We start from the raw sequence: 20429 nt of genomic DNA on the forward strand, positions 1-20429 counted from the left end.
TCATCTAGAATTGCTAATTGGTTACGATGTACTCCCTAAATTTTGGAATTATTCATGATAGATTTATTGGTATCATCAATTAATATTGTCTATGTTGATAATTCTTTCCACAATGCTAGCAAAAGAAAACTAACAGAACTTCTAAAAGAACAAGTATTTGAAAACAGGAGGGGGTAATATTTGAGTTTACTTTATTTAGTTCTTCTATATAGTCGAGCATCCCTGTGCTAGGATGAGGTATAGCAAAAAACAACAACTCTTGATTGTTGCATTTGCAATTCAATAATTCTTGCACGCACAAAAAAGTACACATGTAAGTTTTTATTTAACTATAAATATCAAGTACACCTTACATCTCATTTAGACATCTTTGGTCTCACCACATACGTCAAACCAAATGGGCTTCGGAATATTTTAGTCAATTATATTTAAAAGAAAACACAACCGATATATCACTACAGTTATATTAAAAAAAGACTACAAGAGAAGATCTAACACAAACAAAACAAGGACACACAATAATTAATACTTTAACTATAAATGACAAGTACTGTTACTTCCTTCTGAAAAAATGACATGCAAGTCCATCCGCATTTTAACATGTTAGTCCTTACCACGTACGCCAATACAAATATAATTCAATGGATAGATACATGGCTCGAACTCAAGAAAATATATGATCAATTAAAATATTATTACCATCTTATGATCCATAGGGAACTGATATTATCGACAATGTACAAGAATACTTTGGGGATGATCGTAAAAAAGATGGAGGAATGATTAGGCGTAACATGAGCATCGCAGAGCAATACATAAGTTATCATATATTACTAGAGTCAAAGGCTCGAGGAAATCATTATCATTTAAAAAATATAGATCTAATTGTATATGCAAGGAAGAAGAATGTGATTTTACAAGATAAGAACATAATAGTATTATTCTTCGTAGGCGTGTAGCCCATGCATAAAACGAAAAGGGGCGTAGAGACGCATACATATGCTAAAGTATGTGACAACCGATATACCTTGCTGAATAATGGTGGGTTAGTTTTGATTATTGCCAATCAACGAAAAAACTTCAATATCGTTCGATTTATTATAATTTTTTATTTTTCCATTCTCACATGCTATATTTCAAGTTCATAATTGTATGTTCACATAAAAAATAATGGTCAATGCTACACCTTAAGACATGTATTTCCTAAAACGTTATTTACTAGGCAATTAAAGGATAAATAGAAGAAAAATATATCATGTTAGTTCATATAAAATTAATGGACTAAAACTGTTGCCCTTGCCACCTTGCTAGTTTGCTCAAAAAGAAAATTACCCCTCAAAAGAGTTCTAAAAAAAATACCCCTAAAAAACCACTCTTTCCCATTTATGCCACATCCATATATAGTTTTATTAGCAGCACGGCAAAAAAAAGAAGCAACACGGCAAAAGAAGCCTATACAAACTTTAATAAGCTCCCGCTTCAACTTAAATTTGTACTTCGTCAAGTTTTATTAGCTCAGAACAATTTTTTTCTCTCTCTCAGCTTCTTTTGCTCACACCTAATATTATATGCATAGGTCTAGATGTGTTATTGAGGAAAATATAGAAATGATATATAACAGTGATAATTCAGTCCCAGTTTTAAAACATTGTTTACTTCACATTTGTACCAAAAACTTTAGAACACATCATATCAGTTTGTTAGCATCTTTCCTAGTTGATTGATAAATCTTAACACACTGGCCGGTAAATCTAAAGGAAACTAAAGCTGACCATCGGTGTTGCGACAACGCCGGTGGTTCCATGCCGTGGTGAATGCTGCGACGGTGCCCCTGTTGCTCCGGCGATGCTGCGACGACTGCCACCGTGTTGCGAGTGAGTGCTGCGACGACCGCCACCGTGCTGCGACAGCCGCCGGCGCGCTACCAGTCGGTGTCCTGCGACGAGGGTTGCCTGTTCTGCGAGTCGGTCAGACAGTCACGACGGGTAAGAATCGTGCTACTAATGAGATGAAGAGTGCTCTTTTGTGTTGACGTGTCGGATGGCTGGGAGCCTGGAAAAGCATATATCAGGATGAATCGGATGGCTGGGAGGGCAACTGTTCTTTTATTCGGTACAACCGATTGGCATCTAGCGGCTAGCGCCCACCTTTCGTTAATCCAATGGAACCGGGGTTCTCTTGCCCTCCTGATAGTCTAAAAAGTGAATTTCAAGTCTAAAGGATTTTAAGTAGGAGAGATAACTTTCCCTCAAAAAAAAAAGTAGGAGAGATAACTGAGAATACAATTGTATATAAGAGACCTTCTAGCCGGGTCTCACAAGTAACCCATATTGAGAGTGAAATTAGAGGATTTATGGTGAAATACACAAAGCAAGGACGTTGGATCACCTCTCCATCAGTACATAGCGCTAAAACATGGTTATTAAAACCTCCTTGATGGTTGTATCAATCAATTTGTCTGTCGCATTGTACCTTCTGCGAGTAGGCACGTCACTTCTCGCTCTCTAAACAGCATGCTGATGGAGAGGTTCCGTCTGCTCCCAATAAAAGGAAATGCCAGCCGTTACTAGCAGCCTCGGATTTTCCTCAAGACACATCATGAGGAAGGTTCTTGTCATTTCATGTCAGATTTTCCTCACACACGTCTGACAAGACTATTTACGATTGTAGAATGCAAGCACGTACGGGTATTCGACTATGAAAATACACCAGGTGCACAGCGAATTTGTTTACATATGCATATGGTCTACTATATGAACACCACACCTGCACAGTGGGCAGGACGCGTTTCTCTGAAGCCAGTTGTCGATGCATGGCACATGGAAAATGTGCCGGCACTGAGGCAAAGCTCTCACATATTGCCGCGACGCGAAATCCTGGTTTGTAGTTCAACATGTCATCAGTTCAAGGAACTATTTTTTGGCAAACAATGCACGTCAAGTTCACACACTAACCTGAAGGCACACTGAACAGCAGCAGCTCTCATCAGTTTCCTGATCAGAACCGGTTGCGGTGCTGAACCTGATCGCTGGGATCTTGTCGATCAGATCTCTTGACATGCCATCCGTACCGCTGGTCTCGAAAAGGTCACTGTTGTCGATGAATGGTGTACTCAGTGAACTCATCTGCATTACACAAAACATTGGATCAGACTTAGCGTGGTGTGCAAGCAACTGCCGTAGCAATCACATAGTAGAACCTTGCCAAGTCACAATCAACACCATATGCAATTATAGGTGTCGTGCCTAGAAGTCGTTATTGCTTCTGGTAGTCTCTGGTCCTATAAAATCAGAAAGAGTACTGTATGTGCATGTGCATTGAAGGAACACTCTGTATATAGTCCTATATCATAGATGGTGTGAAATGATCACCACAAGTTTAATCTTGGATAATGTGTGATCTATTCTTTCTGTTGCGGATAATGTGGGATCTATTCAATAATACATGTCAGCAGTATCATGTTTTTTCTCAATTTAATATTGTATCATTACTTAGCATGATTGTTTGTTTGTTCTAAGATAATATCACATACACACATATCTGAAGAACTTCATTGTATTTTAGATGCCACAACAAGGACATTTAAGGTTTGATCTCTCTAGCCCCATAATCTAGCTAGTCCTAGATATTTCTATGCAGGAGAATGGGAAACGTTATTATCCATATAACCATTTTAATGCTAAGAATCTACTACATCAGGAGAATTGTAAGGTTTGAAAGTGTTTTACATATATATTAGATGAATATAAGATTTATTTTTACTAGAACCTGACATGGTTACTGGGTTATCCTACCATTTTAGCCATCAGAGAGCAATGATATCACACTACCAATCATTATGAATTTACAGCTAGATTATATGAAGAGTTATATATATATACCTGGCTTTGCACTGCACGCTGCAGTGCCGGGCTGACCTTCTCCCAAACAATTCGTCCACTGAAGAGGCTAGAGATGATGTCAAGCTGAAAGACCCAACACGGAACATCAGAACAAGTAAAACCTAACACGATCTGCTTACGAGTGGATGCTTCACCTATTCACACAAAAATGACGATGACATAGTATGAAAACAAACAAAATGCAATATTATTTCCTGGATAAAACATTTACTTCTAGCATATGTTTCCATGGTTTCTCGATTTCTCCTCAATGAATGACCTTCAAAATAAACCAGCCACTAGCTCATGCTTAGGCCTATCACATCCTAGTGAGGTATGTGCTCGGGTAGGTCCATGAAAATGATCGTTTGCATTTCCCGATACATGAAAGAAAAAGAGGTCACCGAGTTCTTTCACACTCACCACAAACAGAATGCTATATTTTCCGGATTCATTGGATCTCCAAATCTCGATGCAGGATTCAACGGCCTCGGTGCAGAAGACCCCGCCGGAGAGTGCTCCCACACCGGCACCCCGGAGCATGCCACTTTCGGTGGACATCCCCATGCAGGCACCAATGAAGAACCCAACTACCGAACCCACTGCATTCAAAAATAACAATTTACAATGTGAAAAACTTTCAGATAACGTACCAACCATTTACACAACATGGCCTACTCATGGAATAATTGCAATGCAATACCTAGCCAATTAATTAAAAATTGCAATGCAGGACCCAGACAGAGAACAAAAACATGATCGACCATGAACCACATAAAACCTGTACGTTAACAATGAAAAGTGGAAGCTTTTAAGGTAAGCATAATTAGAATGTCTGGTGACTAAAGTGGCAAAGAAGCTCCAAAAATTCTGCCTACGAGATTGAATTGTTGCCAATTCGAGCGAATAAGAATGCACCACAACGCAAACTCAGAGTGCCAACAACTACCGGGAAGTAAAAAATCTGCACAGGAACCCAAAACCGTACCCAATCTCGGGCAACCCCAAGTACAATTCGTACTAATCAAACAGCAAGAGTACGGGTAGCAAACGATTGGAGCCATGGGCGCAGCAAAGCATTGACCGAGAACAGAAGGGAACCAAAACCTGGCACGTACCGACGGCGAAGACCAAGGTGAGCAGCGCGCCGAGAGCCCACCAGGCCGCCGCCACAGCCGCGGCGCCGGACCTCCCGCATGCTCTCCACGCCTCATCGAAGCGGCAGCGAGGATTCGAAGAAGCCGCATCCACGCCAGAGAAGGAAGAAGAAGGAGGCACCCAATGATCCATCAAGGCCGGCAAGCACCCTCGCAGGACAGGATCCAAGGAACTTGGCGGGATGCTACAAGAAGCCTGGAATGTTTCGGGGGCTCGAGGGGGTTCGCGTATATATATACCGGGACGCGGGGGGTGATGGGGTTACGGGGGATGAACCGACATAAATCGAGTGGGAACCATGTGATGTCTATCCATTATATTTCTTTATTTATCTGCAGGCGGTTGTCATTTTCAAGTAAACGCCCCGCCCCCTTTCTTTGCCCGCCGGCTGCCTGGCTCGTTTTTTTTTGAGATCTGGATAGAGTCTCGCTTCGGGGCGAGGGAAGCATGGATTCGATAGATCTATCGAATCCATGCTGCAAGCAGCAAGCGTAGGCTAAAAAGGCAATAGTCTAACGTTGGGGTAGGGTGCGCCAAAACAACCGGGGGCCCCGGAGGGGTCAGTACAAAAATACTATATTCTTTCCACTTACTTTCATTGGCTAGCTGCCTTTTGTAGCGCGCGTACTCTAATCCTCTTCTACGAATCTACAACTCTCTTTACCGAGCGAGATTTCATCTATATCCCTAAAAGTGGATTTGGATTCCCATTTATTCTTTGAATGACAGCTTCAACTAGGCTCCACCTTAGAGAGGGTTTTCGGTTTGAATCAAGATAGGGTTAGGGGCGCGTCGGAATGGTAGCTGCTTAGTCTCATCCGAGAGTCCAATCTCTTTTGTGCTTGCTTTTGTGTCTTTGAATAAAAAAGAAAGAAGGGGGTCGATTTAGGCTCCTTCCCTTCCACTGCATAGCTGCGCTATCAGGTACTACGAGCCCTCTGCCCCACGCATCTAACCAGCTCGCGTGGTTCACCGGTTCCACCGAAAACTCTCATTTGTTGAAGCGGAGCATAGTGTGGCGTCGAGCGAGAAAGGTCTCTTTTTTGGTTTATTCACTGATCTGAAATGAAACTTAGCATTTGTTTTTTTATTGATTCCTGGGGCTAGGCGTTCGCAGAATCAGTCTATCCGAACCGCGGACGCACTTTTCAGATCAGTGACGGCCTCTCCAGCAGAGCTGGGCGCCGGGGCCCTGGATGCGCTAGCGATCGGCACATTAGGGGAGTACTTGCCCGGGTTTCTCGGCCTGGTATCCTTATCCTCGCGTTCATGATATCTACATTCAACTGTGCCCTGGAGACACGGTCGAAGCACGCCCGCCCCGTGTGCGTCTTTCACGACATGCTCTGGTCCCGGGTTTCTTCCTGTGGTCTTCTAGCGTTAGAAGAAGTCGTGTCCGTCCCGGACATCTGCAACGTCCTCTCACGCCTTTTTGGGGGGACAAACAAAGATCAGGAAAAGACGGACCGAACCCATTCGGTGACTTTCGCGGTCGCCCTCACTGAACCGACTTGGATCTGAACTACGATTCAGATCAAGTCTTACCGAAATTGGATTTCCTTTTCGTGCCATATGTCGCTTAGACTTTACTTTTTCCCCTTTCCGCCCTTTCCTCTATTTGTTCGATAGGGTCTTTGTTTTATTCGAATTCTAAACTCATTGTCGTCCACAGTTTCCTTGTCGACGCGAAGGGGCTAGCAGCCCCCAAACCAAAGTCTGAGATCAGAACTCATACCGCGGTTGTGGCTTGAAGGCCGCATGCAAGTTCTGAAATATTTAGAGAGTATGTGTTAGTACGAGATCGTGCTATCAACTTATTTCATCTTTCTTGATGATTAGGACAAAATTGTATCCCTTAGGAACCGTACATGCACCTTTGTTTGGATGCCGATCTAATATTGTTACAATACGAAATACTTGAAGGCCACACGCAATTGACTCACCTACATTTTATGCTCCCACACTTTTGTAGAAAAAGCCTCTGCCTCTGGGGAAGTGCTCACATCAACTCCAATTTGGATGGAGCTTCTCGATGGGTTAGAGCGTTTGCGAACCAAAAAGGGGAAAAACCCATCCTCCAAAGTAGTGAAGTGAGCCAGTACAATAAGACAATAGGTCTCATGGGCCAAGCCTGCTATCAGGCAGTGAGTGGGAATCAATCCTGAAAGAGAGAAGGTCTAGTGCTCTCAGAAAATATTTGATTCGCCGAAAAATTGGCTTTATCAGACCAATCCATGTTCAGAAGCCTTCCATCAAAAGTCAGTGGTATAGGCCGCTTTCCTTGACTTTGAGTTGGATCTCATTCTTCTTCCCGGCACAAAAAGAGGGTAGACTTCATCCGAGACACATGGGTTCTTTTGCTTCCTTCAAAGAACTCGTCTTTGAGCCTCTAAAAAGAAGGGCATAGTATCCCAGCCACCTAGACCACCTAAAAGGAAGGAATTGGTCTTTAGCTTTGAGTGATCAATCATTGGTGAATGGGTTCAGTAAGGTAGAAGGAAAGGGCCCCTCCCGACCTGGGAAATTCACAGCAGGAAAGACTGGCGCCGATCAGCGAAAGCGAACCCTTCAGTACATCGCGTTCAGCCCTCCCTCAAAATCCCATTTGTTTTATTGAGGAATCACTCTTGATCCTCTAAAGGCTCTTCTCCGTCTATAACTCAAAGTCCATCTGTCTCTCGTGGAAGCGCTTTAGAGTGCCTAGAAGATCCAGCAAACGGGGGTGCCAATGTTGTCCCAAGACCAGATCACGGTAGGTAGCTGCTTTAAAGAGGTTGGGAGACAGACTGGTGAACAATCTTCTTCTTGTTTTCTCCGACCTAGAGCACTCTTTTTTTCAATCATACGAAGAAACTCCGTGAAAAACCTAGCTATCACTCCTATGAGACGGCTAACTCCCAACTCCCGATACATTCTTTAGAGTCGACCAAAGGACTCGTTGGTTTGGACATAGTTTCTTTGTTCCTGTGTTTCTGTTTTGCTCTCCCCCTTTTTTCACTTAGTTTAGTTGGAATGGAAAGGGAACTTCCTTCAGTTTTTCTTTTTTTTGTTGCCTGGTTCGGTCTCTCCGAGTGGAATAAGTGGGTCCTTCTTCTTTTTCCTGACTGATGAAGGTCGAAACTGAAGATCGAATCAAGCGGAGTCTGGATTCCTATGTTCGTACCAACTCAAATGATTGATGAATTGGATCTTGAGTATGCTCACTTCGCTACTCAGCAAGGGTGAAAGAATGACAAAGAGACTGACATCACAGAGGATGGGAAGGACCCAATCGCCTGCCTCTTTCTTGGTCCACCCCCCTGGTGGGTACTTTATAGCTCACAACACGAGATAGGCAGATATGTGACATAGAAAAATTGCTTTCATTGACAACAAGACTCTCTTCCTGATTGGGATTGGTCTGTGCAGGATCTCCTTCCCTATGAGACTCTTGCTTCCCTTTGAAAGAGGCAGACCCCTACTTCAATTGTCATCTGACGCCTCTACCCGCCCTTGGTGTTCGTAGATCGGTTTTGCCAGTTAGGGTTTGTGTGGTGGGTTTCGATGATCTCGGGTAGCTCCTCACTTGGATGAGGAGTGGGGAAAGAAGATTGCGGGAGAGATCGGTGAAGAAGTGGAACTAAAGGATACTATAACCAAAGCTTAAAATGGGGGGGGGGGATGAGGCTGATGTTGAGCCGGGTGATGAAGCAACTTCACCGCAGCAAGAAGCCTAGTGAGCGGTTGACATGGCGGAAGGTCGTTCTACCTTTCCCTGTGCCAACAAAGCAGGCATACTTGATTGACTCTTTGGGGCTCGTGAGAGACATTCATATTACTGCGTTCTGTGATCGTAGATCGTCAGGATTCATCATTGTATATCCGAGATCTGAAAGTGTGGCAAATGGATTTGAAGGCATGGAAAGAGGCCGCCCTCGTGCAAGACTTCTTTATTCTCCTGATTTCCCTCCTCCAGTTGGATTGACACGAAAGTCCAGTGATAACGTTGAAGTACTTTAAAGAGTCCCTTTCAGCCCCCGCTTTATCATAGGAAGAAGAGTAATCTAGTTTAGGGGTAAGTGCCCTTTTGTTGCCAATATCTAGAGTCCTGTTGTGTCGATAGAGCTCGGAAAACTCCTCTTTTAGTGATGGATTCTAGTAGCCCTATGCCTAGATTGCACAAGAACTACTCCACTTCTATATTGGAAAACACTGTGTTTGAGCTTCTGAAAATAAATGAAGCTGTTACCTGATCCAAGCAGATAAGATGCTCACGGCCTGTCCTGAGCACTACGGAGATATTTCTTGATCCACATGAGAGTCAGCTCCCTACACCTACACCGGATTATGTCAATGAGTGCTTGCCAATAGAGATACTTCTGACTTAGAGGCACCGGAGTTGGCCAACTCAAATTGCATTGATAGCGAACCCTTGGTAGATGATTCAGAGCAAGATCAGATTCTTGATGATTTTTCCCTTTGTTTGATCGAGCGATGCCAAATCTTTATAGCGCATTTCCACCTATCCATGCTTTACGACTTGTCGCCATGAAGCACATGCCTGCGAAACCTTCTTATTCTACAGAATAAATAATAAAGTACTTAGAATGAATGGACTAAAGATCCACTTTTCAAAAGGGACGGCTCCGCCTACATGTGAAGATCTTTCAAGCGAAAATAATGGGTAGCCATGAGAAATCTCGATCGGCGACTCTGATACCATGATATCATTGGTCGAAGAATTCCTTGCCTCGCGGGACACGTAAAGAGACCTACCCACCACCCTTGTGCGTGCGAACCTAACAAGAGATGCTGATGCCAGCTACACCGCACTTTCTTTCCGACCGACCTGACGTTCCGAGGAGAAGAAGGAATGGTTGTATGCATGCGCCGGACGCCTATCAAAAAGTAAAAGAAACCATGGATGGGGAGAAAGAAATCCCTACTTACTTGACAGGTTTCCGGGTCTCAGAAACATAGAAAGGATTTCACAAATAGGATAAATGTCCAGTGAGGACATCTCCTTGCTTGCTTTTTCATTGACTGATTCTAGTGGCTGGCCCAGTGAGAGAATTACCAGTGTCTGTCATTAGACTTTATCTTTCCACGGTGAACTCCTTTGTTGTTGAAAATCGGCTGGCTGGATTAACCTTTGGGATTGAGTCACTCGTACATTGAATCAGAGTATTTCGTATAACTCTTACTTAACAGACTTAGTGGACTGATTGATTGTTTCTTAGTTAGGATTTTCTATTCCTCCTAGCTTGCGAAATTCCCCTCTGCACTTGCAGCTTTAATAAGAAGTAGTAGATGGGAGTAAGGGCTCGGCTGGTGAGTAGTAGGAGTAAGGGCCCGGCTAGTGAGAACTAGCTTATACTATCTTTCTGGTGTAAGAGCATCTCGCTTATACTTTCAGAGATCTCTCTCGTAATTCGTAGATCTAAAAGCCTAATCTAGAAAAGGGTTTTTCTCAGAGCCATAAGTCCAAATAATAAGTCCAAATTCCGCAAGAGCTTGACAAGCAATCCTTCCTACACAACTCATCGGCGGTGTGACCTGCTTGACTTTTATCTTCGATTCAACCTTGGTATTCTCCTTTCTGAAACTTACTAAGACTATTGAAAGCTTTTTCAATGATTCAAAAAAGCATCCCTAGTATAAGAAGCTGTACCTGACCTACTCCTACTATAGTATTATAAAAAATAAGAAGCTTTCAAAACACCACTACTATATCTAATATGCCCCGCCAGACCAAGAGTGAGGAGCTTGACTGAACCTCTGAGCGAGCTATTAGTACCTTCTTCCTGAAGAGTAGTAGCCTTCATTCATAGCCTGACCAACTCGTTCGTACGCTAGTCAGCTATGAATTTCTAGTCAGGTTGCTATTCCCTTCTATTGAAGGCTTTTTACCACTATCATACATGACTTTTTTTTCGCCCTTCTTTTTAGAACTCATATAATACTGCTGCCCTTTCACTTGCTTCTGCCTTTTCACAAGAATTAAGATAGTGTCCTCCCTGAATTGAGAAAGAAGAGAGAATACCTATGTGCTGCTATGCCTATGGTCCAGAATTGCTATCCGTACGACCTTGGTCTTTGATTGTATAAAAAATACATACTAAGCAAGTAAGCCTGCCTAAAAGCATTTCTTTTTGACACCTCTTCTCTCGATTTGAAGAGATTACACATCACTGCGAACGAACTTATTCACTCTTCGAAGCCCCCACCACCTTCTTTCTTTGAGCTGAGCACTTTACTTCGGCTGTGGTCATTGCCTACCGGTAAACTCCCATACTTCCTTCTTTTGTTCGAGGGAGGCCATACATCTTCCTTCTTTGGTTGGATCCAGGTCAGAAAGTTATAGGAAGGTTGTGTGCGCAAACAAGTCTGAATTAAGAAGAAGGGGAGCAAGCAGTACACTACCCATTTGGGTATTGGCAAATCACAGTCATACTTCTTAGAGCGGGGTGGAGCACCAGCACCTTAAGCTGCACCAGTATCTTAGTAAGATAGACACCGATTAAGAAACCGAGAAGTCTAGATTATGGAGACTCTCTAAGTTTTTCTCTGATTTCCTGTGTTTGTACTACTTCACTTTAGACCCGGCATATTGTATGTATCCTTCGCCCTTATTTTAAGTTCAGAGAATCCGCCTTCACCCTTCGGAGAAAACATGGTGGCCGGAGACAAGGTATGTAGATTAATAGAGTAGCTCTTACTTTTTGAATATATCATTGATCAAAACTTGGTTCTCATGGATGAAGTGTTTGAGTAGACAAAAGAAGAAGAAGCTGCTACACGAAGTGAAAACCGGTGCTAAGAGCAGGATATTCTTATCTATGAGAGAGAACTGGTAGAGAAGTGCTAAAAGTAAGTGTAAGTTAACGAGCATGAACCTCCTCGTTGAGCAGCCGCCTGAGCTTTCTCTTTGTTTAGAATTGAAAGAGAAGTTTTTGGTAGTGGGGTGCATGGTGTATTAAAAGTGGATATAGACCCCGGACAAGAAAGCCTTTTCTTAAGCACAAATGCGGTACTATTTTTAGCAAGCAATCTCTTCTACAATAGGCGGTCTGATCAATCCAAAATATTGAGGCTGGATTGAGATTTCTCTCTAAATCAAACCGGATTGGAATGCAGGTATAAACCAGCAGCAACCAATAGAGGAGTCAGCCGGTTATGATGCAGCAACAGGTAGACCACTCAGAGACTGAATACAGCTAACATTAGCTGCAAGTGCACCATCACTAACAGGAATCGTAATGGTCTCAAGCATGTGCTTCCTTTCTTCTTGAAGGACCTTGTTTTAAACTTTCTTAATGTCAGGAAGTAGAAGTACGGTGAAATAGATCGAGTATCAAGTATATTAGTGTGTAAGGGTTTCAATGCAGACTTTGATGGGGATCAAATGGCTCTTTCTGGAATTGACTTTTGAAAGCCATCAACTAGAGAACGAAGAATCACTGTGTCCGCCGCAAGAGCAAGAGAAGAGAAAGGACACGACCTCTAAGCGAGTGCGAGGCGAGATCTACGAAACCAATTTGATGCATCCAACGGGCAGCAGTATTGAGGCGACGTGGCCTACCTGAGTGTAGTCACCACAATTTGAGAGTCCATCATAATTTTATCCCTCACCTTATTCTGCTGAGCTCTATTCTCCTCCGCAATTCTCTTCTCGTTCGCATGAGCAAAATTCAGAGAACTAGTTATTTTCCTCTTGTGCCCATACAATTGGTTACGCTTTGCTCCGCATCATCTGGAATCTCGCGCGATTCGTCTCGAGATAAAGATACCTTACCATTAAAATCATCTTCTTCCCGTTGCTATTTCTTTTCGCACGCCTTGCTTCATACGGAGTACCTGATATCATCTACCACTCTTTCCAATCTTGCCCTCAGCGAACTGGTCGACTAAAAATCCGCCCCAGCTTTACCATCGGCCTTCGATTTCATTTCTTCGCTTTTATAGAGCTTTTCCTTTTACCTAATGCCGGCTACCGACAACTCTTGCTATCCAATCCTGACCCAATGTACTCCATACTGAGGGGTATGGTGCATACCCATACCCATGACCAACCTATAAGGTGTTCCCTAGTGAACTGAATTTCTGGGAACATCAATAGAAAAATGACTGTGCACTCTAATTTGGTAGATAAATATATTACAACATTGTTTAGCTGTCTATACTCTAACTCTGCATTCAAATAGGGGTCAAAATGCTTGGTGTCCAACTAGATATCCACAGAGAATAGTCAGTATTAGTTTACCATTTTCTAGTACATATTTCTAAACCAATTGCATCTCTGGTAACTCTGAAATTACTTGAATCAGTATTGCTATGAGATCCCCTCTCCAGTACTGCATGTTCCCTTGCCGCTCCAGTTGGTTTACTCCCAGAGACATGATTAGTACCACCAGAGCTTGAATCAATCATTCCATCCCCAACTCCTACATCAGAAACAACAGTGAGAAAAAACTCTTCCATTCTATCTATGGTAGATAAAGGAGCTTCAAAGCCGTAGCCATCCTCATGGCCTTTTCACCCTACAGCCGTTGCACTTTTTTATTAAATGAAATAGTTCGTTTTCTCGCTCTTAACTCGAAAGTACTAACTAAATAGGGGCACGGGAAATGCATCCTCGCTGGCTTATGATTGGTTGCTCAACCCTGCCTTTAAACGCACGAAATCGAAGCAAGGCAGCGAAAATCACATTGAATGCAATGCGTTCTCTACTTTCGTATCTCCATGTTGATAAAAACTATTAGCAAAACATGAGGAGAGAGAAAAAGCAATCAAGTGGGAGAGCTACTCGCTCTGTAGTGTTGTCACACAAGATAAGCACGCCGCCCGCCTGCTGGCCGGGCGAATCAAAGTTATCTTCCGGTCAACTGTCCACCCAGTCAAGTGCAAAAAACATAGTGGAATCACGCAACGCACGCTGCTGGTGTGCTTCCTTCCCACGAGGAAAGAAGAGCGACAAGGTTCAGATTTGACTGTTTGCAGCATGGGAGCTGATTACCCAAAAAATCCCTGGGAAAAAAGAAAAGATATCTCGGTAACGAAAACCATAGGAGGCTGTATTGGCGAGATCCAAGGGTTCACAGCAGCCCAAAAGAAAAACCGCCTGGAAGTCCGAGGACCTTTAGTACCGTACCGAACCAGCAGCCTTCGCGCCAAGCGACGACCGCCCTTGTCCCTTTCCTTTTTCCATTCAGCCTACTTCTTAGCTTTGTTCCGTCAGTCTAAGGCAAAGCTTAAGTGGTTTGCCTACCTTACCCACTTGATGAAAGGGAACGAACTTCGTTTCCTTGGCGGCTTTATGGATGGATTCAGTCAGAAAAAACTCCTTCCTTTTGAAAAAAGTGACGCTTTGCGTCTTCGCTTCCGAGGGTTAGGGTATAGGCCGTTTCGAGCAAGCTTTCGCTCCCAAATGAGTAAAGGTTTCTGCCGACTCCCCTCAAGGAACCACTCACTACTCAACTTGAAACCACAGACCTACCTCCTGCTTTTTACTTTCTTCTTTGTCCAATTCATACCGAGCATGTCTTTCTCCATCTATAGATAGAGAGAATATAGGATAGGGGCACTCAAAGCAAATAGGATTCTGTATCTAATACTAATAGGTACTAACCGCATTCAAGATTGACTTGACCTCTTATTTTGGATAGGCAGAAATGCTTACGCCCTAGGGGTTTAAAGGGCCCACTCCCTTTGGTTGACTCATCAGGCTCACCACCTTTTGGAGCTCATCCAACAGTCAGTCTACTTAATCATAATCATAATCAATCCGTTGCTATTGCTATCTATCGCCATACCCACAAGAGGGTAATTTATCCAACTCCCCGTGCGAAAGCAAGTCCCGCGTCAGCAGTGATTCGAGTTGTTCCTTGAGAGCAGGCTTATGGCATTCCAGGTAAACATAACAATATGAGAGAGAACTCCGTTCGGCTTATAAGTACTCGATTGAACCAATTGTTTTTTCATTTCCCAGTAGGTCACCTTGGGCCAGCTGCTGACTTTCTAGAAGGAGACAAGGAAGTCGATTCAACATAAGGGAAGAAAGCATATTTTAGGTTTACTCCTTCCATGTCTAGTAGAAGTGCGTGCTTCTTATTGCCTTTTGAGCAGTAGTTGTACACATTCCTCACTCAGTCTAATTAATTATCTTTCTCCCTACCCAAATACCAAGGGAGGTTTATGAGTCGTATCCTCCTTACGAGATAGCGGAAGTAGCATTAGCGGGAAAAGTAAGCTCCTTTTCAAGCCTTCTCTTTCGTAACCTTTGATTAGTTCCTTAGATGCCCTTAGGAAGAATGATGCAGGAGCAAGAAAGTCTATTTCCTCCGCCTTTCCAGAATATAGCTATTCAAATAGAACAGTATAAAATGCAATCCATAAGTCATGCTGGTCAATCAATGACAATGATAAGCTCTATAAAAAAAGAGTCTATTTCTCTTCGACACGTTTTATATCTACTTCAGTCATGCTTTATTGGAGTTATCTGACGCCAAGGAGGAAGGAATAGAGATTAGGATCCTAGCCTTTTTCCGTTTGAAGTTCCTAAGAGAGGTTACAAAAGAAAGGGATGCTCAAACCAAGGATTTGGAGTCTTATTAGTGCATCAATCTACAGAAAGGTAGGGGGGCATACCTGTGTGAAAATGGAGTGTAAAGCATATTCTAGATATTTCACTTCGAATTTCTTCCTCTTAAAAGAGTCAAGTCCGCAGGGTTCCCTAAATTCCCCAGGAATCAAGTGGGACCGGGAGATCGTTGTTCATTCGGTGGTTGGCCCTCCCCCTAATAAGTACCTACCAAGAATTGGGCCAGTTAGTTCAAGCGGTACCGAATCACAAAGAACAGTTGAGTTTTCTAATTCATCTATTATTATATTTTTTTGCATTTCTAGAATAGCGTTGGAGCCGGGACACACATTTCTGCCCGAGTTCCAACAGCAAACCAAATACGTTATCGTGGAAAACGAGTTTCGCCAACACAGAAGAGTTTGTGTGCTTTTTATTTTCACATGAGTTTCACATATGTGATGGTTGGTTGGGAGGGTACGACAAATGACTCTAGAATCTTTCTGGATACAACCACTGAACCGGAAAATGGCCACTATCGTCACCGAGAAAATACTATCTTGTGGACTCAGGCTCTACGTTTATGCCTTAAGGTCTTTCTTCTTACCGTGGGGAGCGGTACCACTTGCGTGATTCTAGAGAAGAAGGCGGTGTCCCGACCACAAGGCGGTTAAATTCCACTGGTGCTTGCCAGCCAGTCAAGAACGACTCGAAGACCGTGGGAAGGTCTTCACGCTACGCCAAAGACGACGATGGCTCCATACCGGGTGGTAATACACAGGTATAGGATTTCCTGTAATGATGTGAAACTATATATTTCAGAGAAATAGCTCAGTTCGAGAGGAAGGCGGAAACAATTCCGGTTTTATTAACCTGATTCCTATTCATTTACCGGTAAAGAAGGAATTCTTATCTATTTCTCGAGGCAATTATACTCATATCGACAATATGAACTGCATGAGAATTAGTATATAGAAAGAAAGCTTTACCGAATACAGGTCTAGTAGGTATAGAGCCGTAAGCGTGGTGGGGGTGCCGGTGCTTAGGCAGATGCCCCATTGTTCATGATGTTGCAATGAATCCAGTGGATCATCCTCATGGAGGAGGTGAGGGGCGCACGAAAGGAGGTAGACCTTCGGTGTCACCTTGGGGAAAGCTCACCAAAGCAGGATTTCGGGCAGTAGTAGGGGTGGTGAAACTTTAGATGTCAAATGCCACCAATTTTTCTGCTCAAGTTAGAACGTAGTTTTTCGAAGTGAATTGGCCAGTTCCTTTTAAAAGGAGACTGGTTTCTTTTTATAAGCGATTGGCTTCACTTTAGATTTTCTATCGTAATTTCTCTTTGATTTATGGGTTGTTATTTATTATTTCGATTTTTGATAAACGAAACGAATCCAAGCCCGACAAGTAGAATTCCATTCGGTACCTTTGGGGTTTTCTTTTTTCCTTCTGGATGACGACGTCACTGCATCTCCTTATTGTTATTGCGATGGTGACGAGGAACAAAGGGCCGGGGAGATCATCGAAATTACCTCTAGCCCGGAGCCAGAGGGGGTCGTCGACACAACGCCAACCCTGGTGGTGGGGTACTTCGAAGGTTTGGAGACCCTCCTTGAGATTCCCCCTTTACCGGAAACGCCACCCGCAGGTCCTTCCTTAGCTCCAGAAGAAAGGGAGCAAGCCCCCTCTGTTGGCCTAAACCTCGATCCATCCCAGAGTAGCCGCCGGCTGGACGGCGGCGAACGGGGGGCAAACTCCTCAAAACGAAGTTCTACTTTGTCTTTGGAAGAATTGGAAGAATCGGACTCTAAGTTTAAAGTAGGAGTAGAGTCTTTAGAGGCTCGCTTAGAAGGAATAAAGAGAAAAAAGCAACTGCAAGCGTTCGGGGCTTCTCCTTTTGAGACCGCGAAAGCAGAGCTGGTTACGTCCATTGGGGAAAATTCCCAGTTTCGTGTGGGACTGATTTTGTCTCTGGATGTCAAATGCCCCTTGACGGGCAAACGGGAGGCTCTCGAAAAGACGATAGAGGCCATCTTGAAATGCCAAGGGAAGCCCACAGACTCCCTAGCATCTCTACTCGACCTAAAATGCGATCTCGAGGACCCCGAAAAACTCGAGACCGCTCTCCGTCCATATTTAGGATGGTTAGGGCGATTTTTTAAGAAATAAAAACCTTCTGTCGATTTATCCACACTTCCATGACTTCTAGAGGAAAGCTAACTGCTTGCTGGCTGGGAGCTGTATGAGCGGTAACGTCCACGTACGGCTCCGTGAGAAGGTGGACGGAAATGGCCTTGTTGTACCTCACTCCCGTCTTCAATGGGGTCTGCTCTTTTTTTTAGGAGAGTATGCCAATATGATCTTAATGAGGTGCGGGGCTTTGCGTCTGACATTCGTTGGGCTTTCCTCTGCGGGAGCCCGCGTCCCGGCCTTTTTGTGCAATAAACCCCTTCGGCCGAAGACTAGTGATAGGTGGTCCCGCGGAGCTTTCGGAGAAGGGTAGCCTAGTGTGTAAGCACAGCAATGAACCGCGGCGAACCCTCAGACGACCCTTCTAAGATAAGGGGGGAGATCCTCAGTAGTGGTGACCCTTTGACTCTTCCACTGACTTATATATGTACCGAATGCTCATACGGGAAAGTGAACTCCTGGGTCTGGAACCTGGGGGGGTTGCTCCGATAAAAAATCCTTTCTTTCTCGTCCACTCTAGGGGGTGCGGACACACCTGCGCGGATTACAGGTGACGGTTACAAGAATGGCGGGGAAGTGAAGAGTACCCGACGACATTCAGGGATGAATGTAGACCCATCGGGCGAGGATAATCATTCCGGTCCTGGGAGAGGTGGCGACACCAGTCTGAGCTGAGGGAAGCCAGCCAATTGAGTCACTGAAACGACCGCAGGAGGCGCACCCTAAGCCCAGCTTCTCGGAGCTGCTATTGCGAAATACGGCTTCCTTAATATCCAAATTTCAACAAGGGGGCTGGGCTGCTCGCCTTCATAGAAAGGCGACCGGGCCTAGATTAGATGTTCGCCTTTTTAGAATAGAAAGAGAAGGTAAAGGGGGGGGGGTTGGAGATTCTTTCAAGAATGCATGGCTTCCTCCTATTCCGCTTCAACAGAAGCCCTTAAAATCCTGCTGCTATGGCAGCAAGGGTTATCCATTTCATAGGCGAGGGTGGGGGAGAAGCAAGCCGAACCTCTGATCGACCCGGACACGTCAAAAATTCTCGGCGCCGAGAGAAAGACGAGATTCAGTAAGTAATTTAGTGAGTGCTTTCTTTTATAAGAAGAGCGTCGGCTTGGAAGAAGAAAATGAAATACGAACAACCGCGCTGGTTGTAATAGATCGACTTGAATGTGTCTTCTTGCTCCAGCATTCAAGTTCCATTTCAAGGGAGGACGACGTACCATGATACTTTCTGTTTTGTCGAGCCCTGCTTTGGTCTCTAGTTTGATGGTTGTACGTGCTAAAAAGCCGGTACATTCCGTTTTGTTTCCCATCCTAGTCTTTTGCGACACTTCTGGTTTACTTATTTTGTTAGGTCTCGACTTCTCCGCTATGATCTCCCCAGTAGTTCATATAGGAGCTATTGCCGTTTCATTCCTATTCGTGGTTATGATGTTCAATATTCAAATAGCGGAGATTCACGAAGAAGTATTGCGCTATTTACCAGTGAGTGGTATTATTGGACTGATCTTTTGGTGGGAAATGTTCTTCATTTTAGATAATGAAACCATTCCATTACTACCAACCCACAGAAATACGACCTCTCTGAGATATACGGTTTATGCCGGAAAGGTACGAAGTTGGACTAATTTGGAAACATTGGGCAATTTACTTTATACCTACTATTCCGTCTGGTTTTTGGTTTCTAGTCTGATTTTATTAGTTGCTATGATTGGGGCTATAGTACTTACTATGCATAGGACTACAAAGGTGAAAAGACAGGATGTATTCCGACGAAATGCCTTGGATTCTAGGAGCCATATAATGAACATGACTATTTCTCCTTTTGGCCATAGCCATAGAAGAAGCTTCTCCTCCGGAGCGGGGGGACCGCCTGACAATTACAAAGAAACCTTTAAAATGTGGATTTAGTGCTCAGAATATAAGGATTTCCCTGGCTTAAAATGCAAGATAGACAGACTTCTTGCATTCCTTGAGCCTGGGGAGATCCTATTCATGGTAAACACATTCCCCCGGGACTTTCCTCTGCTCGAGATCTTAGAACCCCAGGATATCCGAAATATAATTGCTCACTCGCACAAGCAGTGGAAGCCACCCAAAAAGGGAGGCTAGTAATTTTTTTGGTAGGTTTGTATTGTTTCTCGAATTGGTAGGTTTCTCGAAGTAGTTTTAGTAGGTTTCTCAGGAAATAGAGATGCCGAGGCCCCTACTTACCTTATGGGTAGGTAGGGGGAAGGAAGAGTGGGTCAGAGGGCTTCCTTCATAGTGCATACCTCTCTTTCTCTTTTGAGTTTTTCTGGTCGCGCAAGATCTTTGGTCTTCCCCCGGAACCGATGAAAAAGCGGGTCGCTTCTTATGGACTCGCTCAGAATGATTCTTTTATATCTAAGGAAAGGGGATGACATTATCGCCATTGATTGAATTCGTACGTCTATCGCTATCCCGGGCCGAGGAGAGGGGGTTTCGGAAGGAGGAAGGCTCGTTTCATTATCGAATATCGTGTAGAACTCACTTGCCCTGCCTTTTGCTAGGAGAGTGTAGTTCGAGCATTCTATTGTGTGCTCAATCCGTGATACGCAAAGCAATCTCCTGTTTACTATTGATCTAATGACAGTTGATTGAGACTTGCCATTGTCGTCTTT

The 20429-nt window shown here is 43.9% G+C and overlaps 2 protein-coding genes across 2 annotated transcripts; one reads left to right on the forward strand and one right to left on the reverse strand.

Moving 5' to 3' along the window:
• Positions 1-2627: 2627 nt before the first annotated feature.
• Positions 2628-5221, reverse strand: LOC123147193 (NEP1-interacting protein-like 1). The gene is made up of 5 exons (XM_044566428.1): positions 5000-5221; positions 4305-4483; positions 3882-3965; positions 2955-3125; positions 2628-2876 (listed from the first exon to the last, which is right to left on the reverse strand). Exons 1-5 carry the CDS (start codon positions 5169-5171, stop codon positions 2730-2732), a joined length of 753 nt encoding a protein of 250 aa, XP_044422363.1. The 5' UTR covers positions 5172-5221; the 3' UTR covers positions 2628-2729.
• Positions 5222-18993: 13772 nt separating this feature from the next.
• LOC123149603 (NADH-ubiquinone oxidoreductase chain 6-like) lies at positions 18994-19790 on the forward strand. Its single transcript, XM_044569296.1, has one exon. It carries the CDS (start codon positions 19009-19011, stop codon positions 19696-19698), a length of 690 nt encoding a protein of 229 aa, XP_044425231.1. The 5' UTR covers positions 18994-19008; the 3' UTR covers positions 19699-19790.
• Positions 19791-20429: the final 639 nt, after the last annotated feature.

This window comes from Triticum aestivum, chromosome 7A (assembly GCF_018294505.1).
Source record: "Triticum aestivum cultivar Chinese Spring chromosome 7A, IWGSC CS RefSeq v2.1, whole genome shotgun sequence".
Lineage (NCBI taxonomy): Eukaryota > Viridiplantae > Streptophyta > Magnoliopsida > Poales > Poaceae > Triticum > Triticum aestivum.

What these genes read in the sequence shown, in the direction of transcription:
- LOC123147193 (XM_044566428.1), bottom strand. Translation starts at nt 5,171, where the DNA reads ATGGATCATTGGGTGCCTCCTTCTTCTTCCTTCTCTGGCGTGGATGCG. An exon ending in AGCGTGCAGTGCAAAGCCAG is followed by an intron (nt 3,126 to 3,881) that starts GTATATATATAT and finishes TGTGTAATGCAG; the next exon opens with ATGAGTTCACTGAGTACACC. An exon ending in GCTGTTCAGTGTGCCTTCAG is followed by an intron (nt 2,877 to 2,954) that starts GTTAGTGTGTGA and finishes ACTACAAACCAG; the next exon opens with GATTTCGCGTCGCGGCAATA.
- LOC123149603 (XM_044569296.1), top strand. Translation starts at nt 19,009, where the DNA reads ATGATACTTTCTGTTTTGTCGAGCCCTGCTTTGGTCTCTAGTTTGATG.